The sequence below is a fragment of the Mizuhopecten yessoensis genome, unplaced genomic scaffold, assembly GCF_002113885.1.
Source record: "Mizuhopecten yessoensis strain PY_sf001 unplaced genomic scaffold, ASM211388v2 scaffold7857, whole genome shotgun sequence".
NCBI lineage: Eukaryota > Metazoa > Mollusca > Bivalvia > Pectinida > Pectinidae > Mizuhopecten > Mizuhopecten yessoensis.
The window spans coordinates 53726-79314 of record NW_018407257.1 but is presented as its reverse complement, the minus strand read 5'-3'; the positions used below and the strand labels follow the sequence as shown (position 1 = coordinate 79314).

Below are 25589 nucleotides of genomic sequence, written 5' to 3'. Positions count from 1 at the left end.
GTAACGGGGGAGAGGTAACAAGACGTTAGGTCCAGGACAAAGGTGAGAAAAAAATAACAAAGACATCAGTAAAAATATTACGAATTTTAATACAACTGTTGTCCTCACTAATTTATATCTTCATGTGAACCGTAAGCTTTTATGACAACGACACTTAACGATTTTGAAAATATATCAAACATTGAGTTTAACTGACAAACATCGAGTTTAACTGACAAGTTTAACTGACAAACATCGAGAACTAATGGAACAGGAGTGTGGGTGGTAAGTATAACAGTGTACCAACGAAACTCATACAACTATTGTATTAAAACTCGTAAACAGTATTATTTTCATGCTTTTCATGAAAGGATTCAACCGTGAATTTTACAATGTAACATAAATTTCCAGTTCCAGGTGTTTTTGTTAGATCTATATCTAGACTAAAGACAAACAGGAATACAAACAACGTGATAGAGTTTGCTTTATTAACAAATATACCCTAATGAATAAAAAAAGTTAAAATGCCGTTCCAGACACATTTTAAATACCAAGTGGTATTTCAATGTTGTGAAACTATAAGAGCATAATGAAAAGTTGAGATGTATCATTGTGTTAAAATAGCATGGATCAACCTCTTTACCACGAATTCTGCACTGAACAAATATGATTTTGCTGATGAAAATGTCATAATAACCCTGCGTAAATTCAAAGCTTTCTACAGTAGTATAAAGAAGTGTGTAGGAAGCGCCCTCACGACAGTAATGTACTCAATGTACTGATATAAAGCAGGTTGGAAACAGCTTAACTCTCCTCACTTCTGGAAACGTTACAGTCGCCTCTGGAAGAGCCGTACAGTCCTCTGCAGGAGGTCGTAATGTTCGTCACGTTGTTGATGTACTGTCGTAGTTGCGAGAGGCTGTAGTGTTCACAATCTCATAGGGAACAGATGTACTGTCCTAGCTGCTAGAGGCTGTAGTGTTCACAATCTCATAGGGAACAGATGTTCTGTTCTCTTTACTGGAGACTTCAATGTTACAATCAGCCAGGACCAGATTTTCTGTCCGCAGAAAGTTGCAGCATTTGCAATCGCCTCAAAACTAGTTTTTCTGTCCTCTCCTCGGGAGGTTGTAGTGTTTACAAACAGCTCAGGCACAGCTGTACAGTTATCATTGAAGGAGACTCCAGTGTTAAACTTAAATTTACTTCAGGAACAGCTTTTCTATCCTCACTGCAGGAGGCATTCATGTCAGACTCTTTGTCAACAACCATACTGTTCTCACTACATAAGACTAGTGTTTACACACATAGCACTTGAACAACCATACAGTCCTCACTGCAGGAGGCTAGTGTTCAAGGCCCTATGAGAATATATCCAGTAGCATGTTCTATTGATAAGTCTCTCCATGTTCTTGTACAAATGACCTTTAAATGTCTACAACAATATAAACTTTAAAGAACTTTACTGCCTCTTTTTAATTGAACTATTGTGATGTAAACTTTAGAAGAATTATCAGAATTTATCCACTAGTTGTAAAATTCTGTTCTGTTCTGCCTCTCTAGCTTCCTTGTCTTGGGCTTCTCCAATATTGCCAGCATATTCTGAAAATAGAAATTGGCATATTAAATTCTGATAAAAATTCTTCACTGGTGACTTGTGTCTATACTGTATAGTTTTGTTATTTACTTTCACTTATCCAAAACGATTCATTGGGTAATTTATTTAGGTGATATTTGAAGACAGTGAACATAGCGAACTTAAATTCCCCATAAATAAAAAAATAAAAAATTGAGGCTATTATACTGCTTTTATCACAACCTAGGTTGCCTCAAAGCGGTTCACAAATTATTATCCGTGGTTATAGGGCCTTTGCAACCAGCCAATATCTTTCTCAACTCCCTGGGGAGCATACAGCCAGTGCTGCCATTTCGGCGCTCACATCTAGCAGCTAGCATTCAACAATTCCAGCATTGCCCAACTATGTACTCATTTACAGCTGAATAGACTGGAACAAGTGGAGTAAAGCATCTTTCAAGGATACAACACAGTGTTATGATGGGACTCGAACCAGCAACCTTCGGTCACAAGCCCGGCGTCCTACCATGAGACTACTGTGCCACACATCTTGGTAAACATATTCCTGGACTAAAGTTGTGACCCAGTTGTGCACCTCCAAAAACTTTATTCTACTGTTACAAATTACCCAATATTGTATGTATAAACTCCAGAGATAAGACATGATTGGTGCATTTCTCACGTAACTGCTGTATTCTGATTCCTGCCCAGATTCCAGACTTTAGGTAGTAGGTAGCCTGGCTATTTAGGATCTTTTCTACAGGGCACCAGAGAACTACAGGGCACCAGAGAACTACAGGGTACCAGAGAACTACAGGGCACCAGAAAACTACAGGGCACCAGAGAACTACAGGGTACCAGAGAACTACAGGGCACCAGAGAACTACAGGGCACCAGAGAACTACAGGGCACCAGAGAACTACAGGGCACCAGAGAACTACAGGGCACCAGAGAACTACAGGGCACCAGAGAACTACAGGGCACCAGAGAACTACAGGGCACCAGAGAACTACAGGGCACCAGAGAACTACAGGGCACCAGAGAACTACAGGGCACCAGAGAACTACAGGGCACCAGAGAACTACAGGGCACCAGAGAACTACAGGGCACCAGAGAACTACAGGGCACCAGAGAACTACAGGGCACCAGAGAACTACAGGGCACCAGAGAACTACAGGGCACCAGAGAACTACAGGGCACCAGAGAACTACAGGGCACCAGAGAACTACAGGGCACCAGAGAACTACAGGGCACCAGAGAACTACAGGGCACCAGAGAACTACAGGGCACCAGAGAACTACAGGGCACCAGAGAACTACAGGGCACCAGAGAACTACAGGGCACCAGAGAACTACAGGGCACCAGAGAACTACAGGGCACCAGAGAACTACAGGGCACCAGAGAACTACAGGGCACCAGAGAACTACAGGGCACCAGAGAACTACAGGGCACCAGAGAACTACAGGGCACCAGAGAACTACAGGGCACCAGAGAACTACAGGGCACCAGAGAACTACAGGGCACCAGAGAACTACAGGGCACCAGAGAACTACAGGGCACCAGAGAACTACAGGGCACCAGAGAACTACAGGGTACCAGAGAACTACAGGGTACCAGAGAACTACAGGGCACCAGAAAACTACAGGGCACCAGAGAACTACAGGGTACCAGAGAACTACAGGGCTACAGGGCACCAGAGAACTACAGGGCACCAGAGAACTACAGAGAACTACAGGGCACCAGAGAACTACAGGGCACCAGAGAATTACAGGGCACCAGAGAAACTATAACAAGTCGTAGACACTAACCTCGCATTATACTTTTAATTGATTTGATGGAGCCTCCTCTCATATTCAGAATCTGCATGACTCTTGTTTTAACCTGGAAGACAAAAAAGCCTTTAAGTGAAGTTGAGGCCTGTAATGCATCCCACAAACATACAATATATAGGTTAGACATTGTGTACATTTTACAAAAAAACAAAAGGTATTAATATCTTTCTTGCATTAAAAAACAAGAGGTCCAATGGACCTGCATTGCTGTCCTGGTATTAATCTCACACTTGTAACCTTAAAATTGGACCAAGGTCAAATATAAGTGGAGAAAATCACTAAATAAATCTACTAGCTAAATCTCGTAACCTACGACTCCTGGTGATTCAAAAGAACTTGTTAAAACATTCTAACAAATAGGCCTGGGGCCTTGAAACTCTTACTAGGTCATTCAGTCAAACAACTTGGTTGACCTTCATCCAAGCATACATCTGGCTAGACATTATCAACATTGGCTTTCTGGTTACTGAAAAGAGGTCACTAAAGGTCTAGATCTATATGACCTTGAAAGAGGGTAAAGGTTATTCATCTAAGAATGCCAATAACCCGATATCATCACCCAGTGGCTTTTGGTTATTCTTCAGAAGTCATTAAAAGATTCTGAAAAATTTGATACCTATGACCTTTAAAGTGGGTCAAGGTTATTTGTTCAAATATTCTTGGTAGCCCTTCATCTGAGCATGATCTTAGACAAATATCATCACAACCAGGCCTCTAAGTTATTTAGAAGCTGTTGAATGTTTATCAACACTTTTACACCATGTGATCTTGAATATGGGTGAAGGTCATTCAATTGAAAAAACTTGATAGCCCTTCATCCTAGCATGAATCTAGTCTGATATCAGAATAGGCATTTTAATGTGTTTTTTTAACGCGAGACCCTTGTGATCTTGAAAATGAGTCAAGGTTTTCAACATATTTGACTCCTGTAACCTTGAATATCAGTGAAGGTCATTCATTATAACAAACTGGGTAGCTCTTCATCCCAGCATGCGACTGGCCACAAATCATGACCCTAGCCTTCATGATTATTAAGAAGTCTGAAGTAAAAATTTGATGCCAGGCAGATGCCACACCAAGACATAAGCTCACTTGTGCCATTGGGCCAGAAGCTAAAAATTAAAATGCAAAGATTCTCATTTCATATTAAAAGTCTGTAGTCCCAATGATACATACACAGAACCTTACACAATATCCACTGGTACTAGTTACTACTTACCGACTGTGAGCCTGAGGCACACACTTCCAGCATGATATAATCCACCAGCTGTAACGTGAACAGTCCGGCCTCTAATCGCCGAAGGTAGAACTCATCTTCTAAGTCCTCGTCTATCTCCTCTCCACTGCCTTTGATTTTCTACAGAAGAAATAGCTATTGATATCATATTTCACCAAACTGACATATCTGTCGAGTGACTAGATTTATCTGCTCACACCTGATATTTTGGCATACATGTCAACCTCTGGACCCCGTCCCAGGGAATCTGTCCCTCTGAGCAAACAACCAGAGAGGGGTAATAGGGCTTTAAACTTTTATAACATTTCCTCAGTTCCATGGTGCAGTGAAACACTGTTTTATCCATTAAATGATTATAAGTCATGCATTATTTTGAAAAGTTTCTTTCAACCAAGGGGCCTCAGTGGCCGGGTGGTGAAGGTGTCCGACATCTATAATCACTAGCCCTCCACCACTAGGTCGAGGGTTCGAGACCAACATGCGACATTTGCCAGGTATTGGCCACAGGTCCGTGGATTATCTCTGGGTACACAGCTTTACCTCGACTACCAAATCCTGGCACATCCGTAAATGATCCTAACTGTTAATAGTATGTAGAGCCCAAACAAACACAACCAAAATACAACCACTAACGAACCAGTGATACCCGTTACCACTAATGAACCAATGACCAGTGATACCCATTACCACTAACGAACCAATGACCAATGATACCCGTTACCACTAACGAACCAATGACCATTGATGCCCGTTACCACTAACGAACCAATGACCAGTGATACCGGTTACCACTAACGAACCAATAACCAGTGATACCCGTTACCACTAACGAACCAATGACCACTGATACCCGTTACCACTAACGAACCAATGACCAATGATACCATTTACCACTAACGAACAAATGACCAATGATACCCTTTACCACTAACGAACCAATGACCAATGATACCATTTACCACTAACCAACAAATGACCAATGATACCCTTTACCACTAACGAACCAATGACCAATGATACCATTTACCACTAACGAACAAATGACCAATGATACCCTTTACCACTAACGAACCAATGACCAATGATCCCCTTTACCGCTAACGAACCAATGACCAGTGATACCCGTTACCGCTAACAAACCAATGTCCAGTGATACCAGTTACCACTAACAAATCAATGACCAGTGATGCTCGTTACCACTAACGAACCAATGACCAGTGATACCGGTTACCGCTAACAAACCAATGACCAGTGATACCAGTTACCACTAACAAACCAATGACCAGTGACACCCGTTACCACTAACGAACCAATGACCAGTGAAACCCGTTGCCACTAACGAACCAATGACCAGTGATACCCGTTATCACTAACAAACCAATGACCAGTGATACCCGTTACCACTAACGCACCAATGACCAGTGATACCCGTTACCACTAACGAGCCAATGACCAGTGATACCGGTTACCACTAACAAACCAATGATACCTGTTACCACTAACGAACCAATGACCAGTGATACCGGTTACCGCTAACAAACCAATGACCAGTGATACCCGTTACCACTAACGCACCAATGACCAGTGATACCCGTTACCACTAACGAAACGAACCAATGACCAGTGATACCCATTACCACTAACGAACCAATGACCAGTGATACCCTTTACCACTAACGAGCCAATGACCAGTGATACCGGTTACCACTAACAAACCAATGATACCTGTTACCACTAACGAACCAATGACCAATGATACCATTTACCACTAACCAACAAATGACCAATGATACCCTTTACCACTAACGAACCAATGACCAATGATCCCCTTTACCACTAACGAACCAATGACCAGTGATGCCCGTTACCACTAACAAACCAATGACCAGTGACTCCCGTTACCACTAACGAACCAATGACCAGTGAAACCCGTTGCCACTAACGAACCAATGACCAGTGATACCCGTTTCCACTAACGAACCAATGACCAGTGATACCCGTTTCCACTAACGAACCAATGACCAGTGATACCCGTTTCCACTAACGAACCAATGACCAGTGATACCCGTTTCCACTAACGAACCAATGACCAGTGATTCCCGTTACCACTAACGAAACGAACCAATGACCAGTGATACCCATTACCACTAACGAACCATAGACCAGTGATACCCGTTACCACTAACGAACCAATAACAGTGATACCCGTTACCACTAACGAACCAATGATACCCGTTACCACTAACAAACCAATGACCAGTGACTCCCGTTACCACTAACGAACCAATGACCAGTGAAACCCGTTGCCACTAACGAACCAATGACCAGTGATACCCGTTACCACTAACGAACCAATGACCAGTGATACCCGTTACCGCTAACAAACCAATGACCAGTGATACCAGTTACCACTAACAAATCAATGACCAGTGATACTCGTTACCACTAACGAACCAATGACCAGTGATACCCGTTACCACTAACAAACCAATGACCAGTGACACCCGTTACCACTAACGAACCAATGACCAGTGATACCTGTTACCTTAATTATCCTGTTCACTTAACTGATGTTCAGTAAGGGACTTTTGTCTCCAAAGATGGACAAATCTGGTCAGAATTATAAGGTAGGGGGACCAGACTGGTACCTAGGCCTTCATATCGCTTCACAGAGATCAAACAGTAAATATCGGGTTTCAGAGGGACAATCTCTCTAAAAGATGGAAAGTTGACAGGTATAATTTTGGCTAATGGCCAAATCAAAATATTATAAACTAATCTGATCATTTATTTCTCAAGATCTGTCAGCAAAATGACCAGAGATGTTCAGATCTGGTTACGTAGTGAACATTTCAGAAATAACAACCTCGTGTCATGTTTTGTATATTCCAATAGTCTCATTCATTTCAGAAATACAGGCTATTTGGCCTACTAAGAAATATCCAGGTTTCTCATGACAGTAACTTAAATTACAGATACCATCAAATGTTCATTAATAACACCTGGGGGGTGGAGACCCAACGTCCCTGCAAGGAAGTCAGTTCCGTAGTGGCCACGGTAGGAATCCTGGGGCGGATACCTTAATGGTATTCAACAGTGCTCATCAGGGAAAGCAGAGCAAAGGAAAATAGAAATGATGGGCAACAACACCACTGAATCCGGCACAAAAAGTAATGTTTGATTTACATTCTATGTAAAGGCCATATGACCTTTACGTAGGATGTAAATCAAACATTACATTTTGTACCAGATTCAGTGGTGTTGTTGCTCATCATTTTTTTTCTTTCAAATGTTCATTAAGGTTGCATATAGACAAAATCTGTAAAATTGCTGCTTGTTCAGGATGCGGAAACTGTTATTACACATTAAACCAGATATTGTAGTCAATATCTAGTCATACCAAGTTATGGGACATTTAGAGGTTGACTGGTATAAACTGATATCAGTTTTGTTTATAAAATGCCAGTGAAGACACTGTTGCACACACCTTTTCTGTTGAAACACTGTTCCTATAACTGACAGAGGATATAACCAACTTACTTGTTTCTCTGTGGAAACACTGCTCCTATAACTGACAGAGGATACAACCAACTTACTTGTTTCTCCACTTCAATTTGTTCGTCACATGACCTCACTTTATCCAGGTATTTAAAATGCAATTCAAGTAACCTTTCCACCTGTTAAAAACAACAATGTAATCAAAATGTGTTCGTAATTCAGTCAAAATTTCAATAAAATTATAATATACATTTATTGTGCTTGTTTTACTTACACATACTGTTTTCCAAAGATCAATCATAGTGTGAAGCCCAACTGAACATAATTGATTGGAAGGAAACAAAGTATCGTGTTTCCCTGCCAAGAAGCACAAAATTGATTTTACTGAAATAAAACAACAACACAATAGTAAATATGATTGACACGTCATTGTTGCCGTCTTCTTCAATAACTCGGGTCTCTGGGTTGCTCTTACATATTTTTTCGAGAGAGGCCCCACATAAGGGAAATATGATCAGGGAAATTTGAGTTAAAAGATAAGGTATGATATGGTTTAGATGAATCACTATTCTCAAATTATCAGTCAACAGACAGCATCTCAAAATAAAAACAAAATGATTTCATCCCTATTTATCACCATTTATTTTCTACATTTTACTATTTTCAAAAACATTTATATAGCTTATCCACTTGAAGTCACTTAAAATAGGAAGGTACCAAGTGGCATCAAAAACCATGACCAGGATTTATCTACCTTACGGACAACGAAATGTAGTTCTGACAAAGACTTCTCCAAAAAGAATCATGTGTCACAACTTTCTAAATCAAATATTTCATAAATTTGTATATTCATAAACAATCTAACATTTATTTATTTCAACATAATTTATTATGTAATCTCTAGATTTTCTGTGAACTATGAAAAAACGTAAAATGTGATTATTTTTCTTATACAATAATTCGAGCAGAAACATGAAAGAACAGTGGTAAAACTTTCTGTATTTTTGTTTGTTTTTATTTCCATCCTTCCTCTGTCCATCCTGGCCCAAAAACAGCTCACTCTCCCATAAACCTGAAACTTTCCATAACTCACCCCTTATTTAATAATGAACTATTCCAACATTTGAATTGGAAGAGTTCAGATGAGTCTCCAGGGGTAAATGAGTTAACCTGCAAACTTTGACTTATCTAAATATCTGTTACACTGCTAGACTCCGGAGCGGTTCCATGTATACCTCTTTGTGGACTGTTTACCTTTTCGTGGTCGTTTTCAGTAAATTTACTGAGCAACCTCTGTCGCTGTTGTCCCTGACAGTTCCGCAAAGTTGCAGCTATAATGGAGGATACGTGTTCTGAAACAGAGACAGGTGACATCCTAGACAACAGTATTGTAAAGGGAGTCAAGAATAGCAATGATGGAGGATACGTGTTCTGAAGCACAGACAGGTGACATCCTAGACCACAGTATTGAAAAGGGTGTCAAGAATAGCTATGATGGAGGATACATGTTCTGACACAGAGACAGGTGACATCCTAGACCACAGAATTGTAAAGGGTGTCAAGAATAGCAATGATGGAGTATACGTGTTCTGAAACAGAGACAGGTGATATCCTAGACCACAGTATTGTAAAGGGAGTCAAGAATGGCAATGATGGAGGATACGTGTTCTGAAACAGAGACCGGTGACATCCTAGACCACACTATTGGAAAGGGTGTCAAGAATAGCAATGATGGAGGTTACGTGTTCTGAAACAGAGACAGGTGAAATCCTAGACCACAGTATTGTAAAGGGTGTCAATAATAGCTATGATGGAGGATATGTGTTCTGAAACAGAGACAGGTGACATACTAGACCACAGTATTGTAAAGGGTGTCAATAATAGCTATGATGGAGGATATGTGTTCTGAAACAGAGACAGGTGACATCCTAGACAACAGTATTGTAAAGGGAGTCAAGAATAGCAATGATGGAGGATACGTGTTCTGAAACAGAAACAGGTGACACCCTAGACCACAGTATTGTAAAGGGGGTCAAGAATAGCTATGATGGAGGATACGTGTTTTGACACAGAGACAGGTGACACCCTAGACCACAGTATTGAAAAGGGTGTCAAGAATAGCAATGATGGAGTATACGTGTTCTGAAACAGAGACAGGTGAAATCCTAGACCACAGTATTGTAAAGGGTGTCAATAATAGCTATGATGGAGGATATGTGTTCTGAAACAGAGACAGGTTACACTCTAGACCACAGTATTGTAAAGGGTGTCAAGGATAGCAATGATGGAGGATACGTGTTCTGAATTATCCTAGTCCACAGTATTGTAAAGGGGGTCAAGAATAGCTATGATGGAGGATACATGTTCTGACACAGAGACAGGTGACATCCTAGACCACAGTATTGAAAAGGGTGTCAAGAATAGCTATGATGGAGGATGCATGTTCTGAAACAGAGACAGGTGACATCCTAGACAACAGTATTGTAAAGGGAGTCAAGAATAGCAATGATGGACGATACGTGTTCTGAATTATCCTAGTCCACAGTATTGTAAAGGGGGTCAAGAATAGCTATGATGGAGGATACTTGTTCTGAAACAGAGACAGGTGACATCCTAGACAACAGTATTGTAAAGGGAGTCAAGAATAGCAATGATGGACGATACGTGTTCTGAATTATCCTAGTCCACAGTATTGTAAAGGGTGTGAAGAATAGCTATGATGGAGGATACATGTTCTGACACAGAGACAGGTGACATCCTAGACCACAGAATTGTAAAGGGTGTCAAGAATAGCAATGATGGAGGATACGTGTTCTGAATTATCCTAGTCCACAGTATTGTAAAGGGTGTCAAGAATAGCTATGATGGAGGATACGTGTTCTGAAACAGAGACAGGGGACATCCTAGACCACAGTATTGTAAAGGGAGTCAAGAATAGCAATGATGGAGGATACGTGTTCTGAAACAGAGACAGGTGACATCCTAGACCACAGTATTGTAAAGGGTGTCAAGAATAGCTTTTAATGCACTCACCCAGGACTAATAGTTTTCATTTAACTACCAAAACAATATTCACTATCAAGTTTTCACTCGCCCAAACCCGAAATCTTTTAGCCCAGGCCATTGGGCTAAAAAGTTTTTGTACAAGCAGAGAATACTGCAAATTCTTAATACCAGGTAATTCAGGAACATGAATGTGCATGCTTCTTTTTAATCTGTAATTATTAGTTAAAATATATCATCCTAAACTTCATGGCTAGAATTTTAATATATCTACCAAAGGTTTCCCCTATTGGGCCCCACCCCACTACCCATGGGGCTCCACATGGTTTATTCATACGAAATGTAATCCCCCTTGACATAGTGATGCTTCATACTAAATTTAGTCAAAATCCTTCCAGTTATTCAGGACTACTAGGGCCTGTTCGTTTATGTAGAACAAATGGTTTGGCTGTTTTTAAATGTTACATTTCGGGTAGTAATACTAGCGGACCGGCAAATGTTTATGCAGGCCTTGTAAGGCTTTGTCAAGGCTCGTCTGAGAGCAGCATCAGATTACTAGGTCCGACCTTATTTCATAAACGAACTGGTCCAACCGGTTCAGCCATTTAGACCGTGATAAAAGAAAACGACCCTGGCCTCTTCGACAAAAGGTTCAGGGACCAACGACAGGATGCACCACCACATATATCATAAGCTGCATTTGTTCACGTGAATTCAAAGAAGTAATTTTTACTTCCCATTGTTTCAACCACTCCGCTAAATAAACTTTATACCCAAACTTTCAGGGATTTCTCAACCATTTCAGTACCTTCCAGTTCCTCTGACTGAGGCCCTGCTTTGCCTTGTCTAGGAGCTTTCATGAAGAGAGGGAAAACTGTTCTCAGGCCAAGGATGTCAACAAACTTTTGACAGTTGTCTATCCCTTCTGGTCCGGTCATGGCGTGGTTCAATACTTTGACTGCACAATTCCTCGACATCTTCTTCTCTCTGTTGGTATAGTATGAACGTTAAAACAAATGGAAAATTGACAATCAAAGTGTTATAATTTCTATGTCTTCATTTCAAACTTTGGCTTATACAACCTGATATTATAAGTGTTTTTTTCTTTAAAACAAAGTTTTTGGATTCTAAAAAAGTCTTTTTAGTCGTTCTTGTAAATAAATAATAATGCTAGAATAAAATGATGAAAGAACCTGTTTAAAGATTTAAACACATTTGACCCCTGTGACCTTGAAAGTCGAACAAGGTCATTACATTGAACAAACTTGAAAGCCCTTCATCTCAGCATGCAACTTGCCGAATATCACCACCCTAGGCCTTGAGACCAGGTGAGCTAATAAAACCAGCCTGTGTACTGATAGGACAATTTAAAACAAACCTGTGACCAGTATGTACCTTAACATGAGGTTCATGAGCTGTAGCCCCTCCCCCTTCAGAAAGCGTGCCCTGTTCATGTTCTGCATCAGACAAGAGCACAAAGAATTGAAGAAGTTCTCCATCATTTCTACTTCCTCTTTGTTACTTGGATCATGTCGCTTGTACGCCTGTTAAAGAAATTATCCCTGTATCAATATTAAAGGCTTCAACCAAAATGTATACAACCCTTGTAAGGCTTCAATCAAAATGTATACAACCCTTGTAAGGCTTCAACCAAAATGTATACAACCCTTGTAAGGCTTCAAAATGACAACCTCCACTTGAAGAACATTTAATTATTTATGAATAACATTTAAAACCCAGAGAGTTATAAATAAGATAATACTTTATTGAATAAATAAGACAGACTCACCGCCAGCTGTTGTAGTAATATATCGATGCCATCTATATCTCCTAGCATTGTTCTATTTTCTGCAATAGGAAAAAACAGATACGTTAATTATTTGTTAGTGTTTAACAATTTATCTATAATCAGAACTTATCAGACATAGTCTAGTTCCAAAAATCAAAACCAATTAAAATTTTACCCATGAGGTATTCTAATTTGTGCAGTCTGTTTCTGAAAGTACTAAACTATATTTGTTCAGTGACAAATCCTCTTACTGTATAGATATTCATTCACCGGTGACGCCGTGTTATCTTTGTGCTGTTTACCAATCTTATAGTACATTGTAATAACAATACCACAATAAACAAGTTAGGCTACCAACTCTGGAGATTTCCAAGGCAGTCTGTGAGACCACTGCTGGTAACATAAACTGATTGTGTGTAGACTTATACAGTCATATATTCTGTTAATATTTTCTTCATGTTCCCAGATCATGGGACAAAGAAAGGGCATTTGTGTCTTACCCTCACTATTTTGGAGCAATATGGCAAGTATTTCACTGGCGTAGAGTTTATTGGCGTCAAACGGCAACTTTGCCTATTAACAGCAAAAACAAAATCATTACAGTTTATCATAAACATACAAATGAAACTAGAATATTCTTCCAAGATCAAATCTTTCCTCACTTGAACCTCATCACTTTTAGTAATTTGAGTGCAATTATTCACTTCTTCAAATAGAAAAGGCAACAAGGGAAACCACTTGCCATCATCATTTCAATTTGTTGTTGTTGTCATGTTTGACATATTTAGCACACAACTTCAGTTACGCGTTTACTTGATCAAATCTGTAAACCTTTCTAAAGGTCAAATATCATGACTCTTGGTCTTATGGTTTCAAAGAAGAATTAGTGGAAAATTGAATTTAGAATCAGCACAATATCACTAGTTTGGCAAAGTCATGAATGGAGCATTTCAGCAAACTCTGGTCAAAAAGTATATTGGTCATTCTTGAGAATTTGGGAATATGAGAACTCATTTGAATCATGGTCTAATCCTGAAAGTTTTGTGGGTGAAAATTCTTCAGAAGAGGATGACAATGTTAAAGGTTAAAGGAAAGACAATCACCTGATTAGACACTTCAGCATAGCATAAGACACAGAGGGCTGGCAAGTTAAAAACTGTGTGACAGATTTTTTATGGTACTAGTCGGCCAAATATACTTTAAAACACACTTATTGGTGACGCTGGAGTATATTGTGATTATATCCATTTTCTTCTATGGTTCATGTAGCATCATAAAAGTCTCCTCCACAGAAAATGTATTACTATAAAAACACTCTGCGGTACACACCTTTATACGTTTCAGTAACCACTGTAGGAGTCCCTGCTGCGCTGCATCACTCGACATCTGTGGGCGAAACTCCATCATATTTTCTACAATGGCTGAAGTTCAAAATGAATCATTTCTGTATAAAATCTTTCTATCCAGTAAACAGTACAAAGTCTATGAATCATTCAAGCAAGTGTTAGCGGTAGCAGAATCTGTTTTTTGGTTTTGTCTGGTCTGGTTTGTTTGTTTTTAACGTCCTATAAACAGCTGTGATCATTTAAGGACGTGCCAGGTTTTGGTGGTGGAGGAAAACCGGAGTTCCCAGAGAAAAACCACCGACCTACGGCCAGTAGCTGGCGACTGCCCCACGTAGGCTTCAGCCTGCGACCCAGTGGTGGAGGGCAAGAGGTAGCAGAATGTCAGACACCTTAACCACTTGGCCACTGCAGCCCCACCTGTTTTTAAGTTCCTCAAACTCCTAATGCAATCACAAAGGATGCAGAGTAGCAACCCGTGTATTTTCATCAAATAATATTCAAATAACCCAGTTATACTGTGATATAGCTGCTGTAATTGCTTCAGCCAATTTAAGTAAAATAAGATATAACTGTGATTGTTTCAGCCAATCAGAGTAACCTATAGCTGTGAATTATTCAGCCAATCAGAATAAACTAAAGATAAAGCTGTGATTGTTTCAGCCAATCAGAATAAACTAAAGATAAAGCTGTGATTGTTACAGCCAATCAGAGTAAACTATAGCTGTGAATTATTCAGCCAATCAGAATAACCTAAAGATAAAGCTGTGATTGTTTCAGCCACTCTTCCAAAGTAGGAACAAAGGCTAAATTATAGCTAAAGAACAAAGACTAAACGGTTTTGTACCATTCTGGAAGACTTTTTTAGGGTAAACAATCAACCTTTTGAGAATTTGAGAATTCTTTTTCCCCAGATTTTACAGGTAAATGGTACATATATTTCATGACGTAAAATGTCCAGTATACAGTATATATATTTTGATAATTTGATCCTAAGCGCTTGCCCTCGTACATTTTGTAAGTGAGGTTTATAAAGGGTTAGTTACCTAGTGTGTTGTGTACCCCGTCCGCCTCCTCCTTGATTGTCTCGTCTAGTCGGTCCATATTCTGCACCAGCAATGCCACTATCTGTGCCTCAAGCTGAAAACGACAACATCAATATTTCATTTTTCAAGGATTTCTTATAGCTGCACACCTTAAATACAAGGACAAAAGTATTGGTTATATGTTGATATTGGTCCTGATTCCATCAGAGAAAATGGTATTTGGGCATTATTCAATAATAAACATGATTCTATGTCAATTTTATTTAAAACTGTATGTAAAAGAGAAGAAGTCGCTCAGTAAACAAACTAATTAAAATCTATGTTCAAATCACTGGTTAAGTTAAATTACGAGTTATCTTTTATACAGCGTAATGGCAGCACCGGTGGTATACTCCCCAGGGAGTTGAGGAGGAAGATATTAGCTGGTAGCACAGGCCCTATAAGCAAGGATAATAATTTGTGAACTGCTTTGAGACGACCTAGGAACTAGGTTGTGATAAAGTGGTATATAAGAACCTCAAAATATTATTATCAAATTATTACAATTATGGAATCGAATTCTTGACAAATTCTTTATAATGACTTGATACCTAACAGGCGTCAGAACACAAACAAAGGAGGTGTTCAGTTGTGTGACAACCTCACTCACAAAGGAGGTGTTCAGGTGTGTGGCAACCTAACTCACAAAGGAGGTGTTTAGGTGTGTGACAACCTAACTCACAAAGGAGGTGTTCAGTTGTGTGTCAACCTAACTCACAAAGGAGGTTAGTTGTGAGACAACCTAACTCACAAAGGAAGTGTTTAGTTGTATGACAACCTAACTCACAAAGGTGGTGTTCAGGTGTGTGGCAACCTAACTCACAAAGGAGGTCAGTTGTGTGACAACCTAACTGGCAAAGGAGGTGTTCAGGTGTGTGGCAACCTAACTCACAAAGGAGGTCAGTTGTGTGACAACCTAACTGACAAAGGAGGTGTTCAGTTGTCTGACAACCTAACTCACCAGTGAATCAACCAGAGCAGCAGCACCCTCTTCACTTTCGTTCAGCGTAGCAACATCGGTCAGTTCCTGTACGAGGTCCACTACAGCAATAGATATATCGTGTGTGGCAACCTAACTCACAAAGGAGGCGTTCAGTTGTGTGACAACCTAACACACAAAGGATGTGTTCAGTTGTGTGACAACCCAACTCACAAAGGAGGTTAGTTGTGAGACAACCTAACCCACAAAGAAAGTGTTCAGTTGTGTGACAACATAACTCACAAAGGAGGTGTTCAGCTGTGTGGCAACCTAACTCACAAAGGAGGAGTTCAGTTGTGTGACAACGTAACTCACAAAGGAGGTGTTCATGTGTGTGGCAACCTAACTCACAAAGGAGGAGTTCAGGTGTGTGACAACCTAACTCACCAGTGAATCAACCAGAGCAGCAGCACCCTCTTCACTTTCGTTCAGCGTAGCAACATCGGTCAGTTCCTGTACGAGGTCCACTACAGCAATAGATATATCGTGTGTGGCAACCTAACTCACAAAGGAGGTGAGTTGTGGGACAACCTAACTCACAAAGGAAGAGTTCAGTTGTGTGACAACCTAACACACAAAGGAGGGGTTCAGTTGTGTGACAACCTACCTCACAAAGGAAGTGTTCATTTGTGTGACAACCTAACTCACATAGGAGGAGGTCAGTTGTGTGACAACCTCACTCACAAAGGAAGTGTTCAGTTGTGTGACAACATAACTCACAAAGGAGGTGTTCCGTTGTGTGACAACCTAACTCAAAAAGGAGGTCTTCAGTTGTGACAACCTCACTCACAAAGGAAGAGTTCAGTTGTGTGACAACCTACCTCACAAAGGAAGTGTTCATTTGTGTGACAACCTAACTCACCAAGGAGGTGTTCAGTTGTGTGAAAACCTCACTCACAAAGGAGGCGTTCAGTTGTGTGACAACCTACCTCACCAAGGAGGTGGGCAGTTGTGTGACAACCTAACTCAAAAAGGAGGTCTTCAGTTGTGACAACCTCACTCACAAAGGAGGAGTTCAGGTGTGTGACAACCTAACTCAAAAAGGAGGTGTTCAGTTGTGTGAAAACCTCACTCACAAAGGAGGCGTTCAGTTGTGTGACAACCTAACACACAATGGAGGTGTTCAGTTGTGGGACAACCTAACTGACAAAGGAGGAGTTCAGGAGAGTGATAACCTAACTCAAAAAGGAGGTGTTCAGTTGTGCGACAACCTAACTCACAAAGGAAGAGTTCAGTTGTGTGACAACCTACCTCACAAAGGAGGTGTTCAGTTGTGTGACAACCTAACTCACCAGTGAATCAATCAGAGCAGCAGCACCCTCTTCACTTTCGTTCAGCGTATCAACATCGGTCAGTTCCTGTACGAGGTCCACTACAGCAATAGATATATCTACAACAAAAATAATTTAAAAGTCAATACATGTAGAAGAACTGCACCCAAAAGCTACTGACCTCAAATACAATCAATAAGGAGATCATATCATTTGGCGGATTACTGTGTACATGAACCAGGAAATTTTTGCTGCAGTTTAATGTTTGGCTTTTTTTGCCGTTTGCAATGAGGGTGAATTTATCATAAAAGTGAATATAGGTGAACAGCATACCCTATATAGCTTTTACATTTTATGTGCAAAAACACTGGGCAAACATGGATTTTACTAGTGAAGGGTGAGTATTTTACTGGGCGAAAGTTTTTCAGTACGGGTATACAGAATTTTCAGGGATTGAGATGATATTTTTAATTCGCTAGGCATGTTTGTGATGACGAAAATTTGATCCATGTAATAATGATACACATAGCAATGTAACTAATATCCATATTACACAGCAATGTAACTAATATCTTTATTACACATAGCAATGTAACTAATATCTATATTACACACAGCAATGTAACTAATATCTATATTACACACAGCAATGTTACTAATATCTATATTACACATACCAATATAACTAATATCCATATTACACATAGCAATGTAACTAATATCTAAATTACACATACCAATGTAACTAATATCCATATTACACATACCAATATAACTAATATCCATATTACACATAGCAATGTAACTAATATACATATTACACATAGCAATGTAACTAATATACATATTACACATAGCAATGTAACTAATATACATATTACACATAGCAATGTAACTAATATACATATTACACATAGCAATGTAACTAATATACATATTACACATAGCAATGTAACTAATATCTATATTATACATAGCAATGTAACATGTAACTAATATCTATATTACACATAGCAATATAACTAATATCCATATTACCCATAGCAATGTAACTAATACCCATATTACACATAGCAATGTAACTAATATCTATATTACACCTAGCAATGTAACTAATATCCATATTACACATAGCAATATAACTAATATCCATATTACCCATAGCAATGTAACTAATACCCATATTACACATAGCAATGTAACTAATATCTATATTATACATAGCAATGTAACATGTAACTAATATCTATATTACACATAGCAATATAACTAATATCCATATTACACATACTAATGTGACTAATATACATATTACACATAGCAATGTAACTAATATCTATATTACGCATACCAATGTAACTAATATCCATATTACACATATCAATGTAACTAATATCCATATTACACATAGCAATGAAACTAATATCCATATTACACATAGCAATGAAACTAATATCCATATTACACATAGCAATGAAACTAATATCCATATTACACATAGCAATGTAACTAATATCCATATTACACATACCAATGTAACTAATATGATAATATACATATTACTACAATGTTGCCTACTATTATTACCATATGATTATTGGTAGTATCACAATGTATGTAGGCAATCTTAAACTCATTCACCCCTACATATCTAAACTGGACTTGCCCAGTCATTGATTTGGTAAGGTTCAATTGTGACTTTAGGGGTTTATGAGTTACAGATCTGGTGATGCCACAATTGTTTTTGGTTTGTTTTAATAACAAGTGTACTTTGAGATATGGAGATCAGTACATTATTGGTTGAAACTTGAAATCAGGGGCAATATCTACAATAATCAGATACTTTTATATCACCAGCTCATAAATTTGTAATCTGTGTAAACTTAACTTCTTCATTTTAAATAAAAATCGTGACAATTTTAACCCACAAAATCAACCAGACACTATGAGTAGAAATCTACAGGAGAAGTCTACAGCACTACACTGTTGGGCGTGGGGTTATGTTTACGAAGTCTACAGCACTACACTGTTGGGCGTGGGGTTATGTTTACGAAGTCTACAGCACTACACTGTTGGGCGTGGGGTTATGTTTACGAAGTCTACAGCACTACACTGTTGGGCGTGGGGTTATGTTTACGAAGTCTACAGCACTACACTGTTGGGCGTGGGGTTATGTTTACGAAGTCTACAGCACTACACTGTTGGGCGTGGGGTTATGTTTACGAAGTCTACAGCACTACACTGTTGGGCGTGGGGTTATGTTTACGAAGTCTACAGCACTACACTGTTGGGCGTGGGGTTATGTTTACGAAGTCTACAGCACTGCACTGTTGGGCGTGGGGTTATGTTTACGAAGTCTACAGCACTACACTGTTGGGCGTGGGGTTATGTTTACGAAGTCTACAGCACTACACTGTTGGGCGTGGGGTTATGTTTACGAAGTCTACAGCACTACACTGTTGGGCGTGGGGTTATGTTTACGAAGTCTACAGCACTACACTGTTGGGCGTGGGGTTATGTTTACGAAGTCTACAGCACTACACTGTTGGGCGTGGGGTTATGTTTACGAAGTCTACAGCACTACACTGTTGGGCGTGGGGTTATGTTTACGAAGTCTACAGCACTACACTGTTGGGCGTGGGGTTATGTTTACGAAGTCTACAGCACTACACTGTTGGGCGTGGGGTTATGTTTACGAAGTCTACAGCACTACACTGTTGGGCGTGGGGTTATGATGTAAACATATCAAAGTTTTACTTTATACACTAACAATGTACGCATCAAATGTGTCATCGCGTTTCAAGACTGACTGGTCCCTTTGTCAAAATCAAGAAAACTCAAAATATGAACAGAGATGAGGGGGACACCAGCATCTGTATGACATGATACTGACATGATGGGAGATGGGGTTAGATATACACCCTACCAGTAACCTGTTCGACATACTGTGTATATACTCTTCATCAAAAGGTGAAATGTCCCGGGTCAAGTGACAGACGGAATATAAAATTTCATCTTATCGTTGTACAGGTAAACAATACAAATCGATCTCTCAGTCATAGCTTAACAAAGGGACCTGTACATGTCAGTCCTGAAACATTACAACACGATTAATATGTATATTGTTTGTGTATAAAGTAAAACTTTGATATCACATATTTCCAAACTGAGGAATCTTATTGAAGATGTTAACATTATGAATACTCAATTTGCATAAAAAATCTACAATAGAATAACTGATCAAGTTCCATGTGACATTTAAGACTTCTCATGCCAGCAGTGAGAGTACTGTCTGACCTGTATTTTCGTGAGCCACTAACTGCATTAAGGAAGTGACAGTGTTGAGGTCCACTAGGATATGATACTGGTCCGGGATGGTGGCAATCACATGCATTTCCTGTACAACATCATTCAGTTCTAGTTCTGATTCCATGAATCTGAAAAGATAATAATCATATAATATTTAGAGTAGGTCTAAATTCATGTATATAGTCATGTGATAACCATTCCAAACCAGCCAAACCCTAAAGAAACAGCAGGAACAGATCAGGACTGAGGCTAACATGTGGGAGATTTGGCACATGCATATTGAGCGGTCCAGACGTGCCTGGCCCAAGCTAAAAGGCTGATGATTGCTAGCTATATTTCTACCTGAAATAATATAAACAAGGTCAAATCACGTACATAGGTTTTAGGACATGTTTTAATGTTTTAAAATTTAGTACAAGCAATCCCATGAGAAAAACACATAATTATTGATTCATTTGCTACAATAATCTGAAACTGTACATTTCTGCTTTTTAGGTTAGCCAATTTCTAGGCAAATTGCATTGATCTATTACAAAATATTTTTGTGCCATTTGTATTGTTTCAGCCAAGGATACACTAAAGCCAGCCTAGGGCTGGACATTGTGTCGGAGAACAGTTGGCTTATTGGAAAATTGGAAAAAAATGGATTTTGTTGGAATATTGTAATACAAAGATAAATCCTAAGCTCAACACACCTGGCTGTGCTGAGAAGTATACTGGTCTGTTCACTTTTAGACTATAATAAAAATAGATCAGGTGACACAGATATACCCACTCAGCCAGATATATATAGATATATACAAGCCTTCTTTGAAGCGACCTGCACTGGATTATGCTGGTGATCTATAACATGACCAAGAATTGAATCTATTAATTAAAACATGTTTTATGTTCCTGCTAAAATGTTTGTGCATAATTATTATTTTTGCAATGTTTTATTTCTTTTTGTAGTAACCTAGACCTCCTGAGGCCATGACCTCATCAGTACACTTTCATGTAATTTACAGTCTAGATCTGTAGCACAATAATAACCTACATGTATAGCGAATTCAACCCATTGTAAATGTATTTTCACATACTTATTAAAACTATATCATACTTACTTCTCTGGTAAATCAGGATATTTAATTCTCTGTTCCTGGTTTTTGTAAACTTTCTTTTCAAAATTGAGGAGCATTTTCTTCAGACTTGTTTCATCTAATGCTTCAGGCTGAGGAAAACCATAAATGTGTGAATTAATTACATGTATGACAAATATTGACCAATCACATTACAGCAAGCTATTTTTTTTCTCAATATCAAACTTGGCCTTCGTTTTCTTGACCACAATTTGTTGAAGTCAGATGATATTTAGTGAAGTTATTGATAGGAAACCAATTCTGTAGTGGACAGATAGTGCAACAGAGGCCATTACATCTAATCATGACTTCAATTTGATGGGTGTATATAAGACTGTTCATTGTAAGTATTACCTTTAAATGATGATTTTTAATAACCTACAGTGTTGTACATAACTAGCTATATAGATAGCCCTTAATCTTGTAAAAATATTTTCCATTTGGTAAATGAAGTCTTGCATAATAAAATATGTTTTATTCTAGATCTCATTAAATTATTTCTCAGAGAAATGTGATAAGAGATATTTTCAGAATGTTTTCAACTGTCAGAATTTCTTAATCAAGATCACAATGAGGAAGGTGGGTAGAGAAGATTGTTGAGTAAAGCCATGCCTTTCGATCTTCTTCACCTACAGATGCTCCATAACCACATGAGGTTAAACCTTTCATTAATACTTCTTCAGGATTTACACCTTAATCATTCCCCTATTGGGCACTGCCGCTTTGCCCTTAGAAGTCCAAAGCCATGCAATCTGGATTCCACTGTTCCCTGAATACCGCTGCTCTATCAAAAATAATTTTCATACCCCTTCATCCATACTTACTGTAGTCCCATAATTTATATATAAGTCTCCTAATTGGAACCCATCCCTCTGCCCCAAGTGGATTTATACTCTTCATTTAAATAACACTGAGTTACTTTGACATGGGACAATGCTTCAAGCCACATCATATTCATATATCGTCACCAAAACTTAGGTAAATATTATTTTTAAGAGTTACCCTTATAGATCTACCTTATTGGGCCCTGCTGCTCTGCCCCTGACCCTTGATTTATATATATATATAATATTTTTTTTATAGAACATACACTGATCCCCCTTGCTCCATGGAGGCTTCACACCAAATAGCTCTCTAGGCTTGTCAAGCATGCTCAGTTTATAAATCTGTTGTGATATTTGTTTATTACCTTTACTTTGTATAGAAATTAAACATTTCTTTGCAGCTCTACACATTTTATGTTTTACAAACTTTCAATTCAACAAAAGTTGTTGCTAGCCCACTTTCTGATCAACCATCTAGTGTCTTAATAATACCTACCTCTGGTTCATTTTCAATCATTTGTAATATTTTCTCCCTTTCAGCTTCCATAACACTGGTATCAATACTATCAGCATCTGCAAATCTTTTCTTCCTTTCACGACCTGTGTCACCATTTTCTTCATCATGGCCCTTCCGCTTCCCTGTTGGTGCCGGCTTTTTGGGCTTATTAAAAGAAATCAGAACAGATAGAAAAGATGCAGTCATCAATATCCCTGTTCCATAGAGAAAACATGATACACAGTTACATTGTAGAATTTATACATTACATACTATGTGAATAGTACAAAGTGCACTAAAGCATAAATGAAGGTAAAATGCAGCAAATGCAACACAATTTTGGTAGAGCAACCCTAGTTGTGCTATTGATACAAACTTGTATACTTGGTTTGGTTTGTTTGTGTTTTATGTCCTATCATAACAGCTAGGGTCATTTAAGGATGTGCCAGATTTTGGTGGTAGAGGAAAGCCGGAGTTCCTGGAGGAAAACCACTGACCTACAGCCAGTACCTGGCAACTGCCCCACGTAGGCCTCGAATCTGTGACCCAGTGGTGGCGGGCTAGTGGTAGCAGAATGTCAGACGCCTTAACAACTTATATTAATTAGCCATCGCGGCTCCTGAAACAAACTTGTAAAGAGAATGTTATCCATGTAGCTGTTACTTATATGGTAGTTACCTAGATATGGAGGAAACAAATCTTCATAACCCTGATACATGTACAATAGATAAGAGAATTTCATCTTAACAAAATCACTGAGGTGTAAATAATAAGCCAACTTCATAATCAGCACCTGCAATATGAATTCAGTAGAGCAACCTTAATAGCAGAGGTATGAAAATTAATTTATGTTCAAAGTATTTGCTCAGCTGTATCCCACTAAATTACAGTCAGCTTATTTATTCACTTATATCTACAGCTTGCATAGATGGATGAAGCAAACACATGCAAAACATGTTTAATTAACAAGTCTTTTTCAACTTTCCTTAGCTTTAAAACTGGCTGCCCCAGCTGTCAAGCAAGTGAATTTTCACCCCCTGCTCAGATGCATCATTGATGCCTGTATAAAATATATGCTCCATGTAGCACTTATAATTACCAATATATACGGATGAAACAGTTCCATTTAGCTATAGCCTGATGTACATGTACATAAGTCAACGAAAATATGCATAAAATGTAGGTCAAATTCAACAGCCAAAACATGCATTCAGAATAGCAACACTTAATTGATGAAAGTGAAATCAATGTAGCACTTTAAAGTCATCACATCCAAATGGACAAAACTATCCTCCGAACCACCTACACATGATGAACACACAGATGGACTCTGCTCATTTAGGGGATAACAAATTTGTGATGCAAATGTTGAATATATTACAACCACGGAATTAGATTAGATTGTTATTCTGTAACATTCTGTGAATGGCTAAGATTTAACATCCCAACTTTGGTATTTTAGGGGAGGGGAATAATGTTACAGATTAAACTTAGCCCTCAACGGTGATAACCCTTTGAATCCCCCTCAGTTAATGCACTTCAGTAGTGTTTAGTATGAGACAACTAATTATCTCCCCTTTAATAGGACGGAGATAGAACATAAACGCACAAGGTTTGGTGTACACTTCATTTAATGTTTTATTATATACTGGAGCATATTCACATACTCGCTTTCCATGCACCAATGGAAAGGTTATTTATTCATCTCTTCCACTGTACCAATACAAATGTTGACAACAACAATTTGATATTTTTTATTGAAGAGCTTTTCTCCAATCATCAAAAACCTTTAAAAGAGGACATTCATGTAGAAAATGACCCAGCCTATCAAATTCAAAATTCTTTGTTTTATAAAGATGACAACTTTTCAGATAATATGCAAGGTAGACATTAACAAATTACTGTATAAAACGAACTAGAATGTACAAACAATGCCTTAGTTAAGTGTATGGAATCAAGGGAGATAACCAAATGATGTGGGTAAAACGTTTCGGTTTCTGTAAAATACAGCCATGATTATAATATGTTCAAGATTACGATGAGTGTGATTAATTTGATTAACTTGTTGTTGTCATCAAAGTAAAAATCAAATTGAAATTAAAGATAGACTGTTCATAAACACGTGTTTTCATTGCGCATCTTTCTTACCTGGAAAGTTAATAGTTCTTCTACGTCCATGTTGTTTTGTGTGTATTGTCGGAATCTCTCGAGTGATGCGAAGTGATATCGTAAGTCTTATGAAAAGTCCAG

The 25589-nt window shown here is 38.7% G+C and overlaps 1 protein-coding gene across 1 annotated transcript; it reads right to left on the bottom strand.

The window, feature by feature from the left end:
* Positions 1-76: 76 nt before the first annotated feature.
* LOC110454450 (beta-catenin-like protein 1) lies at positions 77-25570 on the bottom strand. The gene is made up of 16 exons (XM_021503953.1): positions 25488-25570; positions 23340-23504; positions 22005-22111; positions 20890-21029; positions 17614-17711; positions 15304-15397; positions 14244-14335; positions 13415-13487; positions 12915-12973; positions 12521-12669; positions 11934-12112; positions 9377-9474; positions 8221-8301; positions 4607-4744; positions 3364-3436; positions 77-1581 (listed from the first exon to the last, which is right to left on the bottom strand). The coding sequence occupies exons 1-16, from the start codon at positions 25515-25517 to the stop codon at positions 1493-1495; spliced, it is 1665 nt and encodes a 554-aa protein (XP_021359628.1). The 5' UTR covers positions 25518-25570; the 3' UTR covers positions 77-1492.
* Between the last annotated feature and the right edge of the window lie 19 nt (positions 25571-25589).

Coding starts and splice junctions, on each gene's coding strand:
- LOC110454450 (XM_021503953.1), bottom strand. CDS start 25,517: ATGGACGTAGAAGAACTATTAACTTTCCAG. Junction 13,488..14,243: donor GGTTACTGAAACGTATAAAG/GTGTGTACCGCA, acceptor TGCTGTTAATAG/GCAAAGTTGCCGTTTGACGC. Junction 12,974..13,414: donor ATTGCTCCAAAATAGTGAGG/GTAAGACACAAA, acceptor TTCCTATTGCAG/AAAATAGAACAATGCTAGGA.